This window comes from Schistocerca gregaria, chromosome 9 (genome assembly GCF_023897955.1).
Source record: "Schistocerca gregaria isolate iqSchGreg1 chromosome 9, iqSchGreg1.2, whole genome shotgun sequence".
NCBI lineage: Eukaryota > Metazoa > Arthropoda > Insecta > Orthoptera > Acrididae > Schistocerca > Schistocerca gregaria.
In genome coordinates this window covers 99,093,034-99,113,956 of record NC_064928.1, presented here as the reverse complement: position 1 = coordinate 99,113,956, position 20,923 = coordinate 99,093,034, and the positions used below count along the sequence as shown (strand labels likewise).

Below are 20,923 nucleotides of genomic sequence, written 5' to 3'. Positions count from 1 at the left end.
TGTACTTTACTATTTTTTTAACAGATATCTTAAGATCGTTAAGCCCACAATTCACCATGTTACAAGCAATAATAACTTGTGTTCTTTGAGGCCTGCAGTGCAAAATATGTCTTGTAATTATATGGCTATTTATGGATAATAGCCACTTACACTGCTATGTAAGTTGTTTATATTTTATGTCATTCAAAATGAGCCCATTTTGGCAAATTGCAATCGTCAGGTGATCTGTAAATACACTGGTACCTCACATGAGACAATACAGAGCAAAATTATGGATCCAATAAGAAATTAACAGTAAACTATCTTATAAGGAACACCTAAATCAAGATATGTATGTGGCTCACCTAAAATTAAGTAACAATACTACCCCATTAATTTTTGATACCATGTCACATTTCATAAACATCTGTGTGTTCAACGTCAGCACCCAGTTCAGATCCACACTCAAAAGTAAAATCAGACACCTCATGGACAAACAGTACCCCACTGCCAAAAAATAATGACATAATTTCTCCTTTCAATTTTCATAAAAATAACCATCAACATGACCGAAATTAGTTTCAATGACCAAGAACAAAAATTATTGGATAAAGGATTAAAGTATACTATTAAACCTAGATTCTACAATAGTGTACAAAAACAAGTAATAGTATCTGCAACAACAGCGCTCCTCTTAGCAAACTTATCCATAAAACAGCAGAAGAAATTACTATCAAAATTGCAAATGCAACAGAAAGAAAGCTCAAAATCAGGAAAAGCTATAATACCTATTCAAACAACAAAACACTACACCACATTAATGAAAAAATTAATGAATAACAATTCCCTAGCAATTACATCAGATAAAGGCAATAGTTTAGTTATCATCGACAAAAATGACTACATACAAAAAGTTAACGATTTCTTTGATAGCAATGGTATCACACAAATCAACAGAAACCCCACAAACAAATTTATAGACCAAGGCAGGAAAACCATAAAAGCATCTCATACAATACTTACAGAATATGAAAAAAGGACACATATACCCATAAACCCAGGAACACCAGAGCTCCGTGGACACCATAAGATACATAAACAATTCATTCCTATATGACCTGTAGTAGACAGTGTTAACAGTCCCACATATTACATAAGCAAGAAACTAAACAACCTCCATAATAAATTTTACACATACAACAAAAATATATACAATAAGGAATTCTGGAACTTTAGCTAAAAAACATCAAGGACATAAAAATACCCCCAAATGCAAGATTTGTATCTTTTGACATTACTAACCTATACACCTACATCGCAATCCAGGAAACAATAGATATCACAGAACAAAACCTACTCAAGTACAAAAAAAAAATCTCAGTACAAGGCACTACAGAAATTTTGCAACTAACAAAACTTGTCTTACACTAAAATTACTTCGAGTTTGATAGTAAAATATATACACAAAAAGATGGAGTCGCAATGGGATATAGTATTGGTGGGACCATATTCCTTAACAGTTTGGAAGAAAAATTTTTTGAAATAAAAAACACAACTAATCAAAAAGTCATATACTATTACATATATGTAGACGACACTTTAATGCTTATAGAACCAAATTTTCAGAAAGCCTACCACAACAGACTGTATTATCAATGTACACTCATGTCATCCAAAAGCCCACAAACAAATATTCTTCCACATAACGCTGAACAGATTAATAAACTTTCCACTCAAAGACGAAGCAATCCAGAGGGAAATAAAAATCTTAGAATACAAGGTGCTTTACATTTTTAAATATTTTAGTGATGCCAAATCTTTTATAATGTGCTGTTTTTATCCACTTGACATCTTGTGCATGAGGTCAGTGTAAAATGAACATATTTTACAACTAAAGATTTCAAGTACCAAAGATGACAGCATAGTCTGTTGAAACCAAATGCCTTAAATAAAAAAATATTTTATGCAATCTTGGCTGGTGAATGGTTTTTAACAATTAAATAGGTCGCTCTTCAATTCTCCCAAAATGAGAGAATTCAGTTGAACCATATTTAATATGTTATGAAAAACAAAGCCGCTGTGACTTACCAAATGAGAAAGCGCTGGTAGATAGACACAATAAAAAACACACACACATATCCGCATGGATATGTGTGTGTGTGCGCGAGTGTATGCCTGTCCTTTTTTCCCGAAGGGTAAGTCTTTTCGCTCCCGGGATTGGAATGATTCCTTACCCTCTCCCTTAAAACCCACATCCTTTCATCTTTCCCACTCCTTCCCTCGTTCCTGATGAAGCAACCTTGGGTTGCGAAAGTTTGAAATTTGTGTATGTGTTCGTGTGTTTTTCATTGTGTCTATCTACTAGCGCTTTCTCATTTGGTAAGTCACAGCATCTTTGTTTTTTGTATATATTTTTCCCACGTGGAATGTTTCCCTCTATTATATTCATATCATTAAATATGTTATGACTGATATAAAAATCTCTGAAACTGCAAAAAATGTGTTTAAAATGTTTTTGATTGAAATTTATTTCTCATTGTTGAAATATCTGTTACCTGATTGGAAAAGCGCGGTTAGTTTAATTGAAAACATGTTATTTATAGAGAAATCACTAAATTATGGGGTAAACAGTTGGCAATTATGTTAAACTTCTGAATAAACTAAATGTGTTATATTAAATTTCAGATAAATTAGTTGTATCATTCTGTTATCTACTGATGAAAGAATAAATTCTTTTGGTAAAAATGTTATTTATAAAAGAAAGTTTCTTATTTTAGAATACTTGATAATGAATTTGAAATGATTTTAAATAACTAATATTACACTTTAATACACTAAAATCAAAGGCTCCAAAAATATATACTGCTGTAAAATCAGAGATTAAGATGAAAATATGATGAAATCCTGAACAGAGATATGATTCAAGAGAGTCTTAGAACTGACTGTCAAGAGGAAACTGAGGCAATGTTATTAGAAGATTTTATGTAACAAAACTCTCATGAAATGAAACAACATTGGAGAAACACCCTGGCAGGATTAAAGTCTATGATGGATCAGAATTCAAACCTGGAACCTTAATTTTCTAGCCAGGGCTCTTGTTGTCTGATCTATCCAAGCATACCTTCACAGCTTTATGTACACCAGTACCTCACCTTCTACCTCCCAAATGTGACATAAGCTCTCCTGCATACTTTGCAGAACTAGCACTCCTGGAAGAAAGGATATTGTGGAGATATGGTTGAGCCATGGAAACATACTTGTGGAAAGCAAGCAGCCATGTCATGGAGAGACACTTGCAGAAATCAAAATGCATCTTCCACTCTGCAGTGGAATTTACACTGTTTTGAAACTTTCTGCAGTATTAAAACTGTGTCCTTTCTCAGATCTTTAATGAAGGATACCATCTAGATACTAGCTAGCTACAAGTTCATTCTTGTTTATGTATTTGTCTGCCAAATAAGATGGCCATGCAGACAGTCATGACCAATCCATTGTTAAAAATTCAATTCAAACAATGTAACAAAAATGGCTACATGACCATAATTTACACACTTTACACCACATATTGCCAAACCATGACATCATTAGCATTCATCACATAACCACAAGCATTACGTCCAAAACAGTTGGCATCAATGTTGCTGTTATTGAATTCCTTTACAGAGGAGAAATGTGCTGCTTAAATTCACCCCATACTTCACCAATCCAATGGAGGTGCCTGCATGAGCACCAGTGGTGTTAGAGGATGGTTGAAGCATTTAAAAGATGGAAACATCAGTATCCAACATGAGCTCTGTAGCCGTTGCACTTGAACTCTCACTGCTTGTGTCACTATGGAGAAGAGCAGGATGTTTGACTGGAAACTCTTCCACATCCTCCCTATAGTCCCAGCTTCGTATCCTTTGACTACCACAGTTTTGTTTCTGTTAAGGCATAGATATGAAGTCAACACTACAAGATGTTGGACGGCATTCAGCAAGCAGTGCATCAGTATTTCCATGAATGTGGAATGGAGTTCTGTTGTGAAACAATTTTCAAACTTGCACAATGATGGGATAAATATGTCCAGAGAAATGGAGACTCTTATTAAAAATGCGCAAGGCATGAATAGGACTCTCTTAATTTCAATTTGATGCTGGATACCAAATGACGAACAAAGTTTTTTTTTAGTGATATAATTACAAAGTGATGATTTTTTTTTTATTCTTTTCCTTTATATTAACTGAGAAATCTTTTTTCTTGCCAAATTTCATGATACTACATCAAGGGGAAGTACCCTATAGCTATTGATGAGTGAATTTGCAAGTATGAAAATATGTGACATACATGGCCCTATCTTTTGATTGCATTGACTTAGAAACACAAATTTTTTTACACAACTGAAGCAATATAAACCTCAGTATGTGAAATAAATTTTAACTCAATATATCCTGAGAAAGAGGGTCTTAACAGATGGAGTGGGACAGAAAGAAAATTGCATAAAAATGACAATATAATTACAAATTAACAATTTCAGATGGTTTTCCTTTGTTCCTACTGTGAAACCTTGCTTCTGGGCAAATTTCAAGAGTCTAGAACAATGGAATGTACCATGCAGGGTTTGATTAGTGAATCTTTATGTGACATAAATGACCATATATTTTGATTGCACTAGCTCAGATGCTAAAGTGTATTATACCACCAAGGACCATAAATCTTTACATATCACATAAATTTCAACTTGATAAGTCTACCGGTTCCTGGGGGAAAGTATTTTAATCAGTCAGTCAGACAGACAACAATGTGATGCTATAAGGCTTCCATTTTTACCGACTGAGGTACAAAACTGTAAACAGTGATAGAAAGTATGTAGATTAAGATGATGTACTTGGTTTGTCTGAAAAACAAAAATAAAAACTTTCAGTATGGCCCTTGTAATACTTCTAATAAAGAACAAGTGGCGATCTTTACCCTTTCCATGTATGGATTCCACTCAGAACTTAGTCAGCAGAAGTTGACGTGATAGTTAGTTATACTGTTAAGAGTAATTTATAAAACTATGATTACATTTTATAATGGCATGGTTGCCTGGCTTCATACTTTGCATACAAGAAAATTGAACACCTTTTCAATAAAGTAATATGGAGTATGTGTAGAACAAAAAAATAATGTATTTAATTAAGAGAGATACATCACAACAAACTACATACAATTGGTGAAGAAAATGTAAGCTTGTAACAATACAATATTACAAAAATACTTGGCATTTATTCTTTGCATATATTATGTATGTAATACATGTACTTATTAAGTTGAGAGTCATATTTCTAAAAATTAAAATAATTGCAAGTGCACCAACATTCTTCAGTAAAGATTGCCCCACAAAAAAAAAGAAAAAAAACTAAAAGCTGTAGTACAAGCTGTGCAAAGCTCTGCGGTAATACTATGAACCAGACTTTGGTTTATCAGAGTTATGAAATATTAATGAAATTCTTTAGTAGAGGCTAATGTAACAAACTATATTTAAATACTGGAATTTCTTGTGAGAATGTTCACTACATTATCTTCATATTTATTACTGGGAGCAATAATACACAAAACACTTACAAAAATAGAAAACATAGCAGATGTATGAGAAAAAATTAGTTTGTTATCTGGAGACCACTCCTAAATATGAGTTGGTCAGCTCAAACTTTTTCTCAGTGGAGAAAGTGCCCATTGCCAACGCAATAAGGGTAAGTCATACATAAATAATATTGTTTTGCACACCTACTGATAATTCCCAATACGCTGTGAAACATTCTGCTGTGAAAGTTTCTAGGATTAAATTTTCCAAAATAGTACTCTCCACTATTTTCCACATGGCAGTATCTCCCAGGATTTTAGTAATATAATTCAGTAAGAACGACTGACTCGTGTAAAAATCAACAACCAACACATTTATAGCCCCCAGCAATCCTGTACACTATTTTATGCCTAAGACTGCGGAGTGAATGTTGATGTGTAAGTAATTTCAAAACCCGGTGACATACAGGAGTCACTTTATTGGGCTGGTCAAAACAACATTGTCTAAGAACTCTTGCCAAGTCAGTGATAAAAAAAAAATACATAAGTCATTTTTACTCACAAAATTGGTGTGTAGGAATTAATAATTATTTCCAGTGAGACAGGTCTTGCACTGAAATGGAATGTTTAGCAAACTCATACACACCTATATGTTACTCACAAAGTCTCTTTTTTTTAAACTGATTTTTGGAAGTCTATGGAGTATTTCCTGATATTTATATTGTTAAATTTTTATACCATGACAGCAATGTTACAGTGATAAAGCATACGCTGAATTGACATATATCTTCTAAACGACAAACAGGTTTAAACAGCAATGCTCTCCAGGTGAACATGCCAGCAATGCAGTCAGATAATTCCCTAAAAACAATGCAGACACCCCTGTAATTTCTTAGGTTTCATTTGAAGTAGCTTGTAGTGATCTTAATTTCAGTATTTTTTCCCCCTCCTGCAGCTAACAAGCGACTTCAATGTACATAAAATTATCTGTTATTTTTTCCCAGCAAATTATTAAGTTTGGAAGTAGCAGAGCAAACAAGCTGGGACATCAATCTTGTTGCAAAATCTAGGCCTCACTGAGTGAGGAGTAGTTGTCCTTGCCGCCAAGGTGAAGAACTGGCCTGGTGAAGACGACGGCGTCCAGACCTGTTTTGGGTTTTTCTTTCTCCTGTTCCTTTTCCTGCTCCTTCTCCTTCTCCTCAGGTGCCTCCTCATTGATGAGCAGTTGCTTGGAGCTGAGCTGAATTCGGAGGCTTCTGTAGAAGCTGTACACCACCAGAATGAGATATCCATTGACCACTGAAAACAAAATAGAAAATAGGTCAGAAAGCAAAATTCTCTCTAGGTCTTGGTTAATAGCAATGGATGATTAGACTTCTTCATTCAACAAGGATATTAGTTAGCTAGTTGTTGTGTACATAGTTCCACGTAGTCAGCACGTACACAACTTTCCTCGTCCGTCTCCGCACTACGAGATGGCGCCGTCTTAGAGACGGACCAAATTCTGCTTCCGCTGATCCGCGTATTAATACGTAATACAGCCAATGAGATTGCTGCTAACGTAGAACCTTTTCTCCTCATGGATCACACTCGCGCAGTGATACCTGAATGCTTGAGGTATTATAACGAGTGTACAGACCTCCGATTAGTCAGTCTGCATTAGTCCGTACCAGTCTGCATCAATCTGCATTTGTCTGTACCAGTCTATAGTCAAGTTTCAGTCTGCACCTAATAAGATTATCATATTCCTGTACATAGCCATGAAAAGAAATGTATAGACATTTTGTCAAGTATCACAGATATGTGAGAATAAGATTAACATACCAAGACCAAAGGAACTTCAGATTGTCAATTGTAAACAGCATCCAGAATCAAGTTACGTGTTGTCTATGCTTTTTATTATTTTAATAAATGTGTGTGAAAATTAATCAGGTTCTGTTTAAAGGTGGTTACCGACAATATGCTACTCTAAGCATGCAATTGGCATTTCTATCATCTATCCTAACGGCAGAAGATAAACACGCCACGATAAGACCAAGAGACATATTGCTGACACTCGCCTACTTTGTTAGAGCGACAAGTCAAATAATCTGATGGTGTGTATACCAAAGGTCTTACAGTACGCACACCACACTAGTTATGCAAAGAAATGTCTTCATCATACACTGATGGAAAAAAACAGCAACCCCCAAAAATTGTTAATGTAGAGTAATGACATTTTTGGAATACATTTGCCTAAGTAACATATTTAAGGGATTTTCACTGCAAGATCACACATTAATGTAACAAAGAGATAAGCTATTGCAAATGTGATATGCCAGTGTATTAACAATCAGTGTAACTGTCTGTGGAATGCAAGCGTGAGAATATGCACGCATTGTGTCCTTCAGTTGCTGGATGTCAGCTTGTGCCTGTCTCATCTGGTTGGTCAGTGGAAATGGAAATGTCATGTGACGAGGGCCTCCCGTCGGGTAGACCGTACGCCTGGTGCAAGTCTTTCGATTTGACGCCACTTCAGCGACTTGCACGTCGATGGGGATGAAATGATGATGATTAGGACAACACAACACCCAGTCCCTGAGCGGAGAAAATCTCCGACCCAGCCAGGAATCGAACCCGGGCCCTTGGTTTGATATTCCGTCACGCTGACCTCTCAGCTACCAGAGGTGGACTGGTTGGTCAGTACAAGGGTGGTTAATACTGGTTGTGGACAATACTGAAGTTATCATCCGATTATGCCCTATATGTGCTCAATTCGAGACAGATCTGGTGATCGAGCAATCCGAGGCAACATGTCGACACTCTGTAAAGAACACTGGGTTACAACAGTGGTATGTGGGTGAGTATTATCCTGTTGGAAAACACCCCCTGGAATGCTGCTCATGACTGCAGCGCAACAGATTGATGTACAAATTTGCAGTCAGGGTGCATGGGATAACCACAAGAGTAGCTCCAAGTGTAGGTCCAGTGTGTCTAGCTTGCTGATATACAGCCATCACTGGCACCGAGGCAGAACCAGCTTTCATCGGAAAACACAATAGACCTCCACTTTTCTCTCCGCTGAACTCTCACCTGACCTTTGCCTTGAAACAATCTGTGAAGAGCTTTTGGATCACACAAATGAGAAAGAGATTTTTCTTATAAGAACCATAACTGGTGATGAGACCCGGGTCTATAGTTATGATGTTGAGAGCAATGTTCAGTTCTTCACAACGTGCTGGAAAGGTTCCCCCGAGACCAAAAATAGCTCGTCAGGCCAGGTCAAATGTCAAAGCCGTGTGCTGATAGGTTTCTTTGACTGTGAAGGATTGTTATTCCTGAATTCCTGCCACAGGGACAAACTGTCAATTGCTTGTACTATCAGGATGTGTTGTGACACCTGCGAGAAAATGTGAGAAGGAAACAGCATGAAATGTCATAAGACAATCCACAGCATTTGCATCGTGATAATGCATCCACACATTCATGCCTTCTGGTGCGTAACTATTGCCCAAAAAATGAAATCACTGTGCTGCCTCATCCACCATACTCTCCAGACCTGGCCCCTGAGGACTTTTATTTATTTCCAAAGTTGAAAACCCCATTAAAGGATGAAGATTTTCAACTGTAGATGAGATGAAAGAAAATTCTCAGATAGCGTTTTGTGTTATCCAGCAAGAGGCATACCAAGACTGCTTCCATAAGTGGAAATGGCATTGGGAGTCGTGTATCAACTGTGGAAGAGAGTATTTCAAAGGAGATCATGTGGAATACGTAATAGGTAAACGTAGAAAAATTTTGTGGACAAAGTTCTGGAATTTTTTGAATAGACCTCATACATACATGTCATGTGACTGCAAAAAATTTTTCCTCATGATATCCCTGTTCCTTATGTTATTTTCACATGACATTAACAAACTGCACTTTGCAGTGCCAGGTATATGTGTATTCATAATAGTCTTCCTTACTTTTATTATCCAAGAGAGACATGTTCATAATGTGACACTTCTGTAACATAATTATTGCCTTTTTTCTACACTGTAGGCCTGAAGATGATCTGCAGTGCAAATTGAAACTGATTGTTGATAAATAAAAAGTTGTGATCCACATGTTGGTTATCTGTTTATAATAAATAATAGAAAGATTAAAGGTAACAACTCATCACATATCAGACATTCATAATATTTTCTAATTATCACCTCAAAAAATAATATTTGATGTGGCAAGTATTTATTTATTTATTTATTTATGCATTTATTTTACCTGGCAAGATTAGGGCCTTCAGGCCCTCTCTTACACCTAACCAGGCATACTCTGATTGAACGAGTTACAGTTTCTACATAACATTAAGGACATATAACGTATTATGCAGTATTGATGTTAAACAAAAAAAAAAAAGATTATAACAGCAGTACAATGATAATTATAACAATAAAAAATAATTATAACAATCAAGAATAATAATAATAATAATAATAATAATAATAATAATAATAGTAATGACTATGTATATGAAAGTAAACATACTTTTCTTTTGTGAATGTCAGTCCCATTGCTAGTTGGGAATTTTCTCGTTATGTTCTTGCAGCTTGTGAGTTATTCTCATCGAGCAGAGACATAAGACGATAGAATGAGGTGAAAGAGATATATAAGAGGTAGATAGGTTAGAGGAAGAGAAATAGAATGGTAAAATTCGAAGCTGTGATGGAGAGGAGAAAGAAAGAGATGGGAGGGGCACAACAATGATGGCTATACCGTCCCTAATATGTAAGTTTTGAGTTCCCTCTTGAATGTTGAGTAGTTCTGGATAAGACGCAGATCACAGGGGAGCGCGTTCCATAGTCGTATGGCTGAGATGGAGAATGACACGGAGAAAGATTTTGTGTTATGTAAAGGTACAGCCAAGATGATAAACGTATCCGATCTGGTGTTGCGATTGTGGAATGACGATAGGCGTTTAATGTGAGAAGATAAGTATTGGGGGCACCAGTGGCTAAGAAATCGATGAAGTAAGCACATCGTGTGGAGATCGCGTGCCTTATGTGGACGTATCCAACCTAGCTGGGAGTATGAAGGACTGATATGATCATACAACCGAATATTGCACATGTATCTAATGCAAGCATTCATCACTAGCTCGAGGCATCTAGAATTTTCACTATTTGTGCCGTGTTGAACTACATCGCAGTAGTAAAGATTAGGCAAGACTAGTGTTTGGACTAATTTTTGTTTAACATGGGTTGGAAATATTTTTCTAAGTTTTTGAATTGCATGTAGGGAGGAGAGCAATTTACGGCAAGCTGTGACTGTTTGTTCTTCCCAGTTTAGGTGTTCATCCAAGATTATTCCAAGGTCTTGTACTGTTTTTTGGTATGGTAGTTGGGTAACATTGAGGAGTATTTTAGGGACTGTTTCGCGAAAGTACTGGCTGATTAACTTTGGATGAGATATAAGTATGACCTGGGATTTCTTGGGGTTTAGTTTCAGACCTATGTTCTGTGCCCATCGAGAAACAGAGCAAAGATCTGCGTTCATACTCACTACTGCGCCAGCAATGTTTTTGGGGCTTGCACTTATGAGAACCTTTTATTCAAGGATGTTTTTGCTTCCTTCTGTCACTCCACAATACCACACCATGCTAGTAGATGAGCCAAAACACAATGGTGCAGCCCATTGGTAAAGTGGAGTATTGTGGGGACTTCTGTTTCTGTCTTTGAAGGGGAATAACAGTGTAACAATCCATACTGAGTCTTTGGCTGTGTGTGGCAACAATACACCATCACAAGGCACAATAATTAGGTGGCATTGACAGTTCTAGTGTGGTCAAACAAGTCTGAATGAACAAAGTGCCAGGCCACCTCTCTCTGAACAGGCAGATATCACAAGAAGATTGGAGGCCCTAGTGCCTGAGGAGCAGCTCATCACAGTCAGGGCAGTAATGACAAAAGTGAGTGTCACAGATCAATTTTCAACTGCTTCAATATATTTTTGAACATGATGAAGGTTGCAGTCCACTGGGTTCCACAACCACTCACCCCCATTAGAAAGGCCCACTGAAACGAAGCACTAGGTGCTTTGTTGCAGATGCGTCAGACCAATCCAGATGACTTCTTTAGCAACCTCACCTCTGTGGATGAACCCTGGGTGTATTACTATTACTCAGACACAAAGGAACAAAGCAAGCAATGGAAACATGTAGCTCCACCACTGCTGAAAATGACAAAGACCCAAATGTCATCGGGCAAGGTGATTCTGTGTGTTTTTTGGGACAGTCGTGGTGTGGTGCTAACATATTATCTTCATAAGAGGCAAACTTTCACTAGAGCATACTTCCGTGGTATAACAAGTCACTACATAATTCATGCAAAAACAGAGAAGAAAATTTAAATAACAAGACAATCATATGCACATAAATTATATAAAAAAATACAACAGTATGTAACATGACAAACTGCAGCCACATATTCCAAATACACTGATACCATGTCAACATGAGAAATGATAACTGTATTGTGCATTGTAAAAATTTCTAGTAGGCAACTTTTTGAAGTAATTTGTGTTTGTGATTTCCTTACAGTAATGATGATATGTTTATAACAAGTTACATTTAAGTAATTTCTGATCAAACAATTAATACCACTATGAAATTCATTGATGATGAAAACATGTAGTCATTGTAAGGATATAAACATTTCCAATATTTAACACTTTGGAGACCAAGCTTGAGCCATAACTTTGTGTTAAAAAGACCATGCCCAAATATAGGTCGGGTAGCAATTTTCTTGTTGTGTGAGCCACCTACCATTCAAAAACTGGACTCGTTTCATAAGAGAACGATGTATGCACATCTCAGAACCAGCCCTTTGACTGCTGCTGCATTCTGTTGTCTATTTCTAGAATTGTTTTGAAAGAAACATCAGTGAACGTAACAGCTACTGTCATGAATGACTGAACCAATTCCATCGCACTGATATAATGTTGTGCATCTGCTCATTAGGTTTTGCAGTTTGCTATAATTCTGATACAAATATATAATATTTGTTGAGTGAGCAAGAAATTTTGGGATCTCAAGAGGAATAAATTGTTCAAAAACTCAACTCTCACTTTTTTCTTGGGAAGATTATTATGTACTTTCTGTCATCATTATTTTAAAATTTGTAATCTATCAAAGAACTAAAGTTGAAGTTTGGCCCTTTAAGATACATCAGTTACATATGTGCCGGAAACATTTTAAGAAACAGCATAAATGGTTGGTTTCTTAAGCCCAGTATTCTTCTACTAAGTAGCTGGAAGAGGAATTGTTCTGTGCATTGTATCTTGCACGAATATTACAAATTATTATTAGAGTTGTTTTACACATTATAATTTACCAGCACTTTTAAAATTAACATGCATCATTTCTGACAAATGTAATCTTATAAAATTTTACTGTAATTTATTTGTATGACTAATGAGATAATTAGCACAGAACATTGGAGTTGTATGTTACTTAATTTCTACTTGATTTTTGGCAAACTCATAAATTATTGCGTGCAATTTCATAAAATTTATGTTTCCAACAATGAAACACTATGTATTGTATTGTTAAAATGTTATTTAAGGCTTGTAGTTGGACCCATGTTAGGACAGTCATGTACCAGTTGTTGAAAGTCCTTCTTATGCACATCACTCCTCTGAACATATCTGATATGAATATATGAAAAAGTTAAACCAAATTACTATGTCAGGTACCTATTTGTGGTTACAGTCTCTATACCTTGTCTCAAAATTTCTGATAATGAACTCAGGCAAATTTCATCAAAAAGTATGCTTAAATGCTGAATCACATCATCAACAATGAAATAATCGATCGTGTACCAGTTGGGTGAGATGTGATAATGCCAGGCACATTCCAAGTATGTTGTTATTGTCATCTTCAGTCCTGAGACTGGTTTGATGCAGCTCTCCATGCTACTCTATCCTGTGCAAGCTTCTTCAGCTCCCAGTATTTACTGCAACCTACATCCTTCTGAATCTGCTTAGTGTATTCATCTCTTGGTCTCCCTCTACGATTTTTACCCTTCACGATGCCCTCCACTGCTAAATTTGTGATCCCTTGATGCCTCAGAACATGTCCTACCAACCGATCCCTTCATCTAGTCAAGTTGAGCCAGAAACTCCTCTTCTCCCCAATTCTATTCAATACCTCCTCATTAGTAATGCGATCTACCCACCTAATCTTCAGCATTCTTCTGTAGCACCACATTTTGAAAGCTTCTATTATCTTCTTGTCCAAACTATTTATCGTCCATGTTTCACTTCCATACATGGCTAAATACTTTCAGAAAAGACTTCCTGACACTTAAATCAATACTCGATGTTAACAAATTTCTATTCTTCACAAACGCTTTCCTAGCCATTGCCAGTCTACATTTTATATCCTCTCTTCTTCGACCATCATCAGTTATTTTGCTCCCCAAATAGCAAAACTCCTTTACTACTTTAAGTGTCTCATTTCCTAATCTAATTCCCTCAGCATCACCCGACTTAATTCGACTACATTCCATTATCCTCGTTTTGCTTTTGTTGATGTTCATCTTATATCCTCCTTTCAAGACACTGTCCATTCCGTTCAACTGCTCTTGCAAGTCCTTTGCTCTCTCTGACAGAATTACAATGTCATCGGTGAACCTCAACATTTTTATTTCTTCTCCATGGACTTTAATGCCTACTCCGAATTTTTCTTTTGTTTCCTTTACTGCTTCCAAGTATATGAAATAAAAAATACACGATGCTGCAAGGCTGTAAATTACTGCATAGAATTGTGGGATAGAATAAATAATATTATTAGTATTACTACCAAGTCCACTTCTCAAGTACCCTTGCTTCTAAAACTGAACTGCTTCTCTTCTAATTTATTTTCAGTATTCCTCTTCCATTCTTCGATGAAGTACCCTTGTTTTTTTTTTTTTTTTTTTTTTTTTTTTTTTTTTTTTTTTTTTTTTTTAATGCAAGTGATACTGGAGTGATAGTGTGGTAATTTTCAGAAATATAACAATAAAATTTTCAGAATCTGATGGATAGCTGCAATTTTCATAAATACAACGGTAGTTTGATAAGTCTGGTAAATTTCCATCAAAGAGTAGAATTGTTTTGTTGTGCCATCAGGGTTCATAAGCTTCATTATTCCAAGTATCATATTAAAATTTCAACAATGTACAGCATATAGCTGACTGTCAAAAGCTGTCTGGATTGGTCAGTGGTCAACTGTGAGTGAAAATAGAGAAAACAAAGTTTTGTTATGTTTCTAAACTTTTTAATTTGAAGGGGTAGACTGCCACATGAATAAAACCCAAATTGCATGAGGTTCATGCAGACTCTGCACCATCATTGAAGACTATTTACTTTTAGATTAATGAATTTAAACATCATTGGACAAACACCAAAGACTAAGTGCACTCCCGCCATCCAACTGAAGTCACCATAGAGGAAACCATTGACAAAATCCATGATGTGGTAACACAAGACTACCAAACTCCATGAGTATGGGATTAGAGATGTAGCCCACGATTGGTTCCATAGCTACCTTAGTCAAAGAAAGCAATACATAGAAATAAGAAAATCAGAGACATTCAGGCACTGCAGGTCAGATATACTACATACAAAAAATGGTGTCCCTCGGGGATCTGTCCTTGGCCCTATTCTTTTCATACTGTTCATAAATGATCACCCAGAACACATACCAAATGCCAGCTCCTTTCTGTATGCAGGCGACACAAATATCCCGATAACCAGTAGAGGTGACACAGTGCAACATGCAGTTAATGAAACTACTTGTCATTTACAATCGTGGTTTGAAGCAAATAGACTACTCATAAATACTCAAAAAACTGTAAGTACGAACTTCCATACTAGACAAAATCTAACCCCCTTCAATACAGTTATAGTTATCGGCAAAGATGACATTACGTACAGGCAGGACACCAAATTTCTTGGACTTACCATCAGTAACACACTAAACTGGAAACCACATATTGAGGCATTGTCACAAAAACTTAGTAAAACCTGCTATGTCTTACGATCATTAAAAGACACAGCCAGTGTAGATACCTTGAAGCTGGTGTACCAAGCCCTGTTTGAGTCTGTCTTGAGCTATGGCCTAATCTTCTGGGGAAAGAGCTCCGATTCTCTCACAATTTTCAAGTTACTAAAACAAGTAGTAAGAATAATGAAATGTAAAAAAAGAACTGAACACTGTAAACCACTATTTCAACAGCAAAAAATCCTGCCACTGCCATGTCTGTATATATTGGAACTAGCTTGTTATACAGTACAGCACTTGGACGCCCTCGACCGAAATGCAGACCGCCACACACGTGACACCAGAAACAAAACACAGTTACAAATTATAGCCCACAACACAAAATTATATGCGAATAGAGTTAAATGTATGGGCATTAAAATATACAACCACCTCCCAACAGGCATAAAAAACAAGCAAAAACACCAAAATAATGAGAACTAAATTAAAGGAATTGCTACTAAATCACTGTTTCTATTCCGCACTTGAATTTCTTGAAACAAAATTTTAATTACTTGCAATAAGCTGTTTATTCAGTTGTAGATGTTTCTACTTAGTAAGATAATTTAATTATTGTATCTTATCTATATTCTGTCTGTATCTATATATTCTGCTATGTGAACTATGTAACACAATATTTTAATTACTTGTAATAAGTGTATATTCACTTGTAGATATTTCTACTTAGTAAGATAATTTAATAATTGTTTGTTACTCATTTTCTGTCTGAATCTCATATATGTATTCTGCTAATCTGTATATTCACTTGTAGATATTTCTACTTAGTAAGATAATTTAATTATTGTTTGTTACTCATATTCTGTCTGTATCTCTTATATGTTTTCTGCTATGTGCAGTATGCACCACTGTCATCTCTCATCACACACCACCTTTTTTTTTATATTTTGTCTGTATATCCTGTATGTATTCTGCTATGTAAGTTATGTACCACTACTGTCATCTCTCGTTATATACCTTCTTAACATAATTTTTCATATTAACATGATTTGCTGTACAAATTGTATGATCTACAGGACCAATAACAAATCAAATCAAATAAAAATTTGAGAGATTGCTGAGACTGTGGGCATGTCAAGTATAGAAGTGCTTAATATCCTGCATGGAGAAATGGCTATGGAGAAGCTGTGTTTGAGATGGGTGCTGCAGCATATGAGCAGCAGTTCACCGTATGTGCATCCAGCACAACATTTGTGCACAATGCCTGGCAATGTTTAATCACAATCTAAAAGACTTTTTGTGCCGATTTATGTCCAGTGATGAAACCTGGATCTACCATTACACACCAGTCAATAAATAATGGACAAATCAAGAAAAATTGTGCCAAAGAAAGACCGCTTTGTCAGCTGGTAAGGTAAGGGCCACAGCTTTTTGGGATTCCCAAGTAATGATTCTCATAGATTACTTGCAAAAAGGAACCATAATAGGACACTGGAAGTGAAATGTGGACGATAAATAGTAAAGACAAGAAGAGAATAGAAGGTTTCGAAATGTGATGTTACAGAAGAATGCTGAAGATTAGATGGTTAGATCACATAACTAATGAGGAGGTATTGAATAGAATTGGAGAAGAGGAGTTTGTGGCACAACTTGACTAGAAGAAGGGATCGGTTGGTAGGGCATATTCTGAGATATCAAGGGATCACCAATTTAATATTGGAGGGAAACATGGAGGGTAAAAATTGTAGAGGGAGACCAAGAGATGAATACACTAAGCAGATTCAGGAGGATGTAGGTTGCAGTAGGTACTGGGAGACGACGAAATTTGCACAGGATCGAGTAGCATGGAGAGCTGCATCAAACCAGTCTCTGGACTGAAGACCACAACAACAACAATAGGATACTATTATGCCTCCCTGGTGGACCCTTTAAAATTTGCGTTGGTTGAAAAAAGACCAAGGTTAGCAAGGAAAAAAATGATCTTTTACCAAGATAATGCAACATCCCACGCACCAGCAATAGCAATGACGAAACTGCATGAACTGGACTTTAAATTGGTTCCCCATCCACGCTATTCACCAGACTTACCCCCACCCCCCAGTGACTTCTTCCATTCCTTAATTTGAGAGACTTTGGCTTGTATCTATGAGGAAGTGAGAGTTGAAATCAATGAGTATTTTGCAGAGTTTGACACAACCTATCTTTCTGATGGGATGAGGAAGCTTGAGGATCAAGTGTAAATTTCTCAAACAAGACTATGTCAAGAAGTAAGGTGAGTTGCTTATAAAACAAATATTTCTTCTTTCTTTTTCATCAGTCTTATCAAACCACCCTTGTGCTATAATATTCAAATAATATCAAACTTATTATCTCCAAATTAGCAATTACAGCAGCATGGTATACTCACCCACAAATGCACAGCAGAATAGAAGGCCAACAATACCAGCTGCATAGAATTCTTTGTCAGACAGGAATGCTGAGGAGACCTGCACCATGACTACAGAGCTTGAAGAGACGATCAGGGTCTCTATGATCATCCATGGCAAAACAAATCCATAACGTTCCTGGAACGAAAACAAATAATAATTTCAGATGGCCTTCAGTAATAATTTATTTACCCAAAACAATCTTTAGAATGCAAATGTTGTGCACCAGACTTCACTGGGGTAATTAATCAACAATTTAAGTACAATGGACAAAAATTAACAACCCCTTAAGAAGCTTTGCTAATCCATGTAACACAGCCTCTAGCTTAGATAATAGCTTCAGTTAAGTGAGAGAGAGAGCTAAAATTTTATTCAGGTATGTCATACCTCACAGAAGTCACTTATGAGAAACTGAACTGCATGAAAGTTGATTGCTACATTTCACCCACTCTTCAAAATACAGCAGAGTCCTCAGGTATCCATATTGTCAACCATGAGCCATGATGTGTGCATACACATGTATGAGTAGAACTGGAACTAATGGGCTGTATCCCAAGCAACTTTTATCCTGTGTGTTTCATTACTGTTTGAGTCACACAATGAGCATTTCATTATTCTTTTAGTTAGACAGTTGCCAATCGTTCTGCAATGTCGTATCTGTGATTAAAAATGTCAGAGCACAAGAGAGTTGTGATATCGCTTCGAGATAAAATAAACATTATTATGAAAAGGATAGTTGCTACTCACCTTACAGTGGACGTGCTGAGTCACAGATACACACAACAGAAAGATTGTCAAACACAGGTTTCAGCAAAACAGGGCTTCATCAGAATGGGCAATGTACACACACATACTTGCAGAAATCAAGTCACAAATACACGACCACTGTCTCTGGCTACCGAAGCTAGCTGGAGACTGTGGTCGTGTATATGTGAGTTACATTTGCATGAGTGTTTGTAGGTATGTTGTCTATTCTGATGAAGATCTGTTTGACTAAATGCTTTGTTTCATAGTCTTTTTGTTATGCCTATATGGGACTCAGCATCTCCACTATATGGTGAGTAACAACAATCCTCTTCATAACATTGTCATTATTCCATCCTGGATTTTCCATTGTTTAAATAAACATTACTGATTCATTAAAAATAGGAGAAACTGGCAGTTAGCTGATAATTATAGTGTAGGTACTTCTGCGATAAGTGATATTAAGAAGAATACTGATTCAGTTATCCAGATTTTCAATTATTGGAATGACTGATTAGATTAGATTAGGTTAGTTTTTCGTTCCATAGATCCATGTTGAGGAGATCCTTGTGGATGTGGAACATGTCACCTTTTTAAGCTGAAATAACAATACTAATACTATAAATATATACAACACATCATTTGTTTCTATTAAAAAATTCGTCAATGGAGTAGAAGGAGTTGGCCACTAGTCTTTCAGGCTCTTTTTAAACTGATCTTTATTTGTAACTAAATTTTTTATGTTTGCTGGTAAATTATTGAAGATGAGTGTTCCTGAGTAGTGGACTCCTTTTTAAACTAAAGTAAGTGCTTTAAGTCCTTGTGCAGATCAGTTTTGTTCCTGGTATTGTATGTATGAACTGAGCTGTTTGTTGGAAAAAGAGATATATTATTTAGGACAAATTTCATTAAGGAGAAAATATACTGAGAGGCAGTAGTTAGTATACCCAGTTCTTTGAAGAGGTTTCTACAAGACGTCTGTGAGTTTACTCCACAAACAGTATGTATTACACACTATTGGACTCTGAAAACTTTTGTTTGACTTGAAGAGTTACCCCAAAATATTATACCATATGAAATTATGGAATGAAAGTAGGCAAAGTATGCAAGCCTTTTTCATTTTTATGTCACCTAAGTCTGCTAACACTCGAATTGCAAATACAGATTTGTTAAGGCATTTCTGCAGTTCTGTGGTGTGCTCCTCCCAACCGAATTTATGATCAAGTTGTAATCCCAGGAATTTAAGACTGTCAACCTCTTCTATCTGCTCTTCTTCATACTTTATGCATATGCTGGTTGGAAACCTCTTACAGGTTCTCAATTGCATGTAGTGACTCTTTTCAAAGTTTAATATCAATGAGTTGGCTTTAAACCATTTATTAATATCCATGAAAATATCATTAGCAGATATTTATAGAACTACACTCGACATACTATTTATTGCAATACTTGTGTCATCTGCAAACAAAACGAACTCTGCTTCTGGCATTGTAACTGATGAGAGATCATTAATGTGCACAAGAAAAAGCAATGGCCCTTAGATGGATCCTTGTGGGACACCACATGTAATTTCTTCCCATTCTGATGATGACTGATGACTTAATTCACTAGTCCCTTGCACTGACACCCTTTGTTTCCTGTTAGCGAGGTATGACTTGAATCATTTTGCAGCACTGCCCATGACACCATAGAATTATGATTTATTTAAAGGGATGTTGTGATTTACACAATCGAATGCCTTTGACAAATCACAGAAACTACCTGCTGCTTGTAACTTGTTATTTAATGAATTAAGTACATTTTCACTGTAGGTGTAAATAGCCTTTTCGATATAAGAACCCTTCAGAAATCCAAACTGTGTTCTTGATAATATGTTATTTGTGGTCAGATGGTTGAGAAGCTGCCTGTACATCACTTTATCTAAAATTTTTGAGAATGCTGGCAAAAGTGAAATTGGTCTGTAGTTTGATGGCATCTCTTTATCCCCTTTCTTGAACAGAGGCTTAACATCTGCATAATTCAGCCAGTCAGGAAGTGTCCCAGTTATAATTGTCTTGTTACACAAGTAACTTAGAATTGTACTAAACTCACAAGAACATGTCTTAATTACCTTTGTTGATATTTCATTGTAACCACTAGAATGCTTTGTTTTTAAAGATTTTACTATGGAAATTATTTCTTTTGGTGAAGTGAGTGACATATTCATGTACCTGAATCTGTAAAGGCTAGTTTC

The 20,923-nt window shown here is 36.2% G+C and overlaps 1 protein-coding gene across 1 annotated transcript in view; it reads right to left on the bottom strand.

Moving 5' to 3' along the window:
* Positions 1-5,111: 5,111 nt before the first annotated feature.
* Positions 5,112-20,923, bottom strand: part of LOC126292244 (lysosomal-associated transmembrane protein 4B-like) — a 201,597-nt gene continuing 185,785 nt past the window's right edge. Inside the window, exons 5-6 of the mRNA XM_049986140.1 lie at positions 17,928-18,084; positions 5,112-6,822 (exon numbers count right to left, since the gene is read on the bottom strand). Of these exons, the coding sequence (XP_049842097.1) occupies positions 6,590-6,822; positions 17,928-18,084 (390 nt within the window). The 3' untranslated portion in view covers positions 5,112-6,589. The remainder of the gene's footprint in view (positions 6,823-17,927; positions 18,085-20,923) is intronic.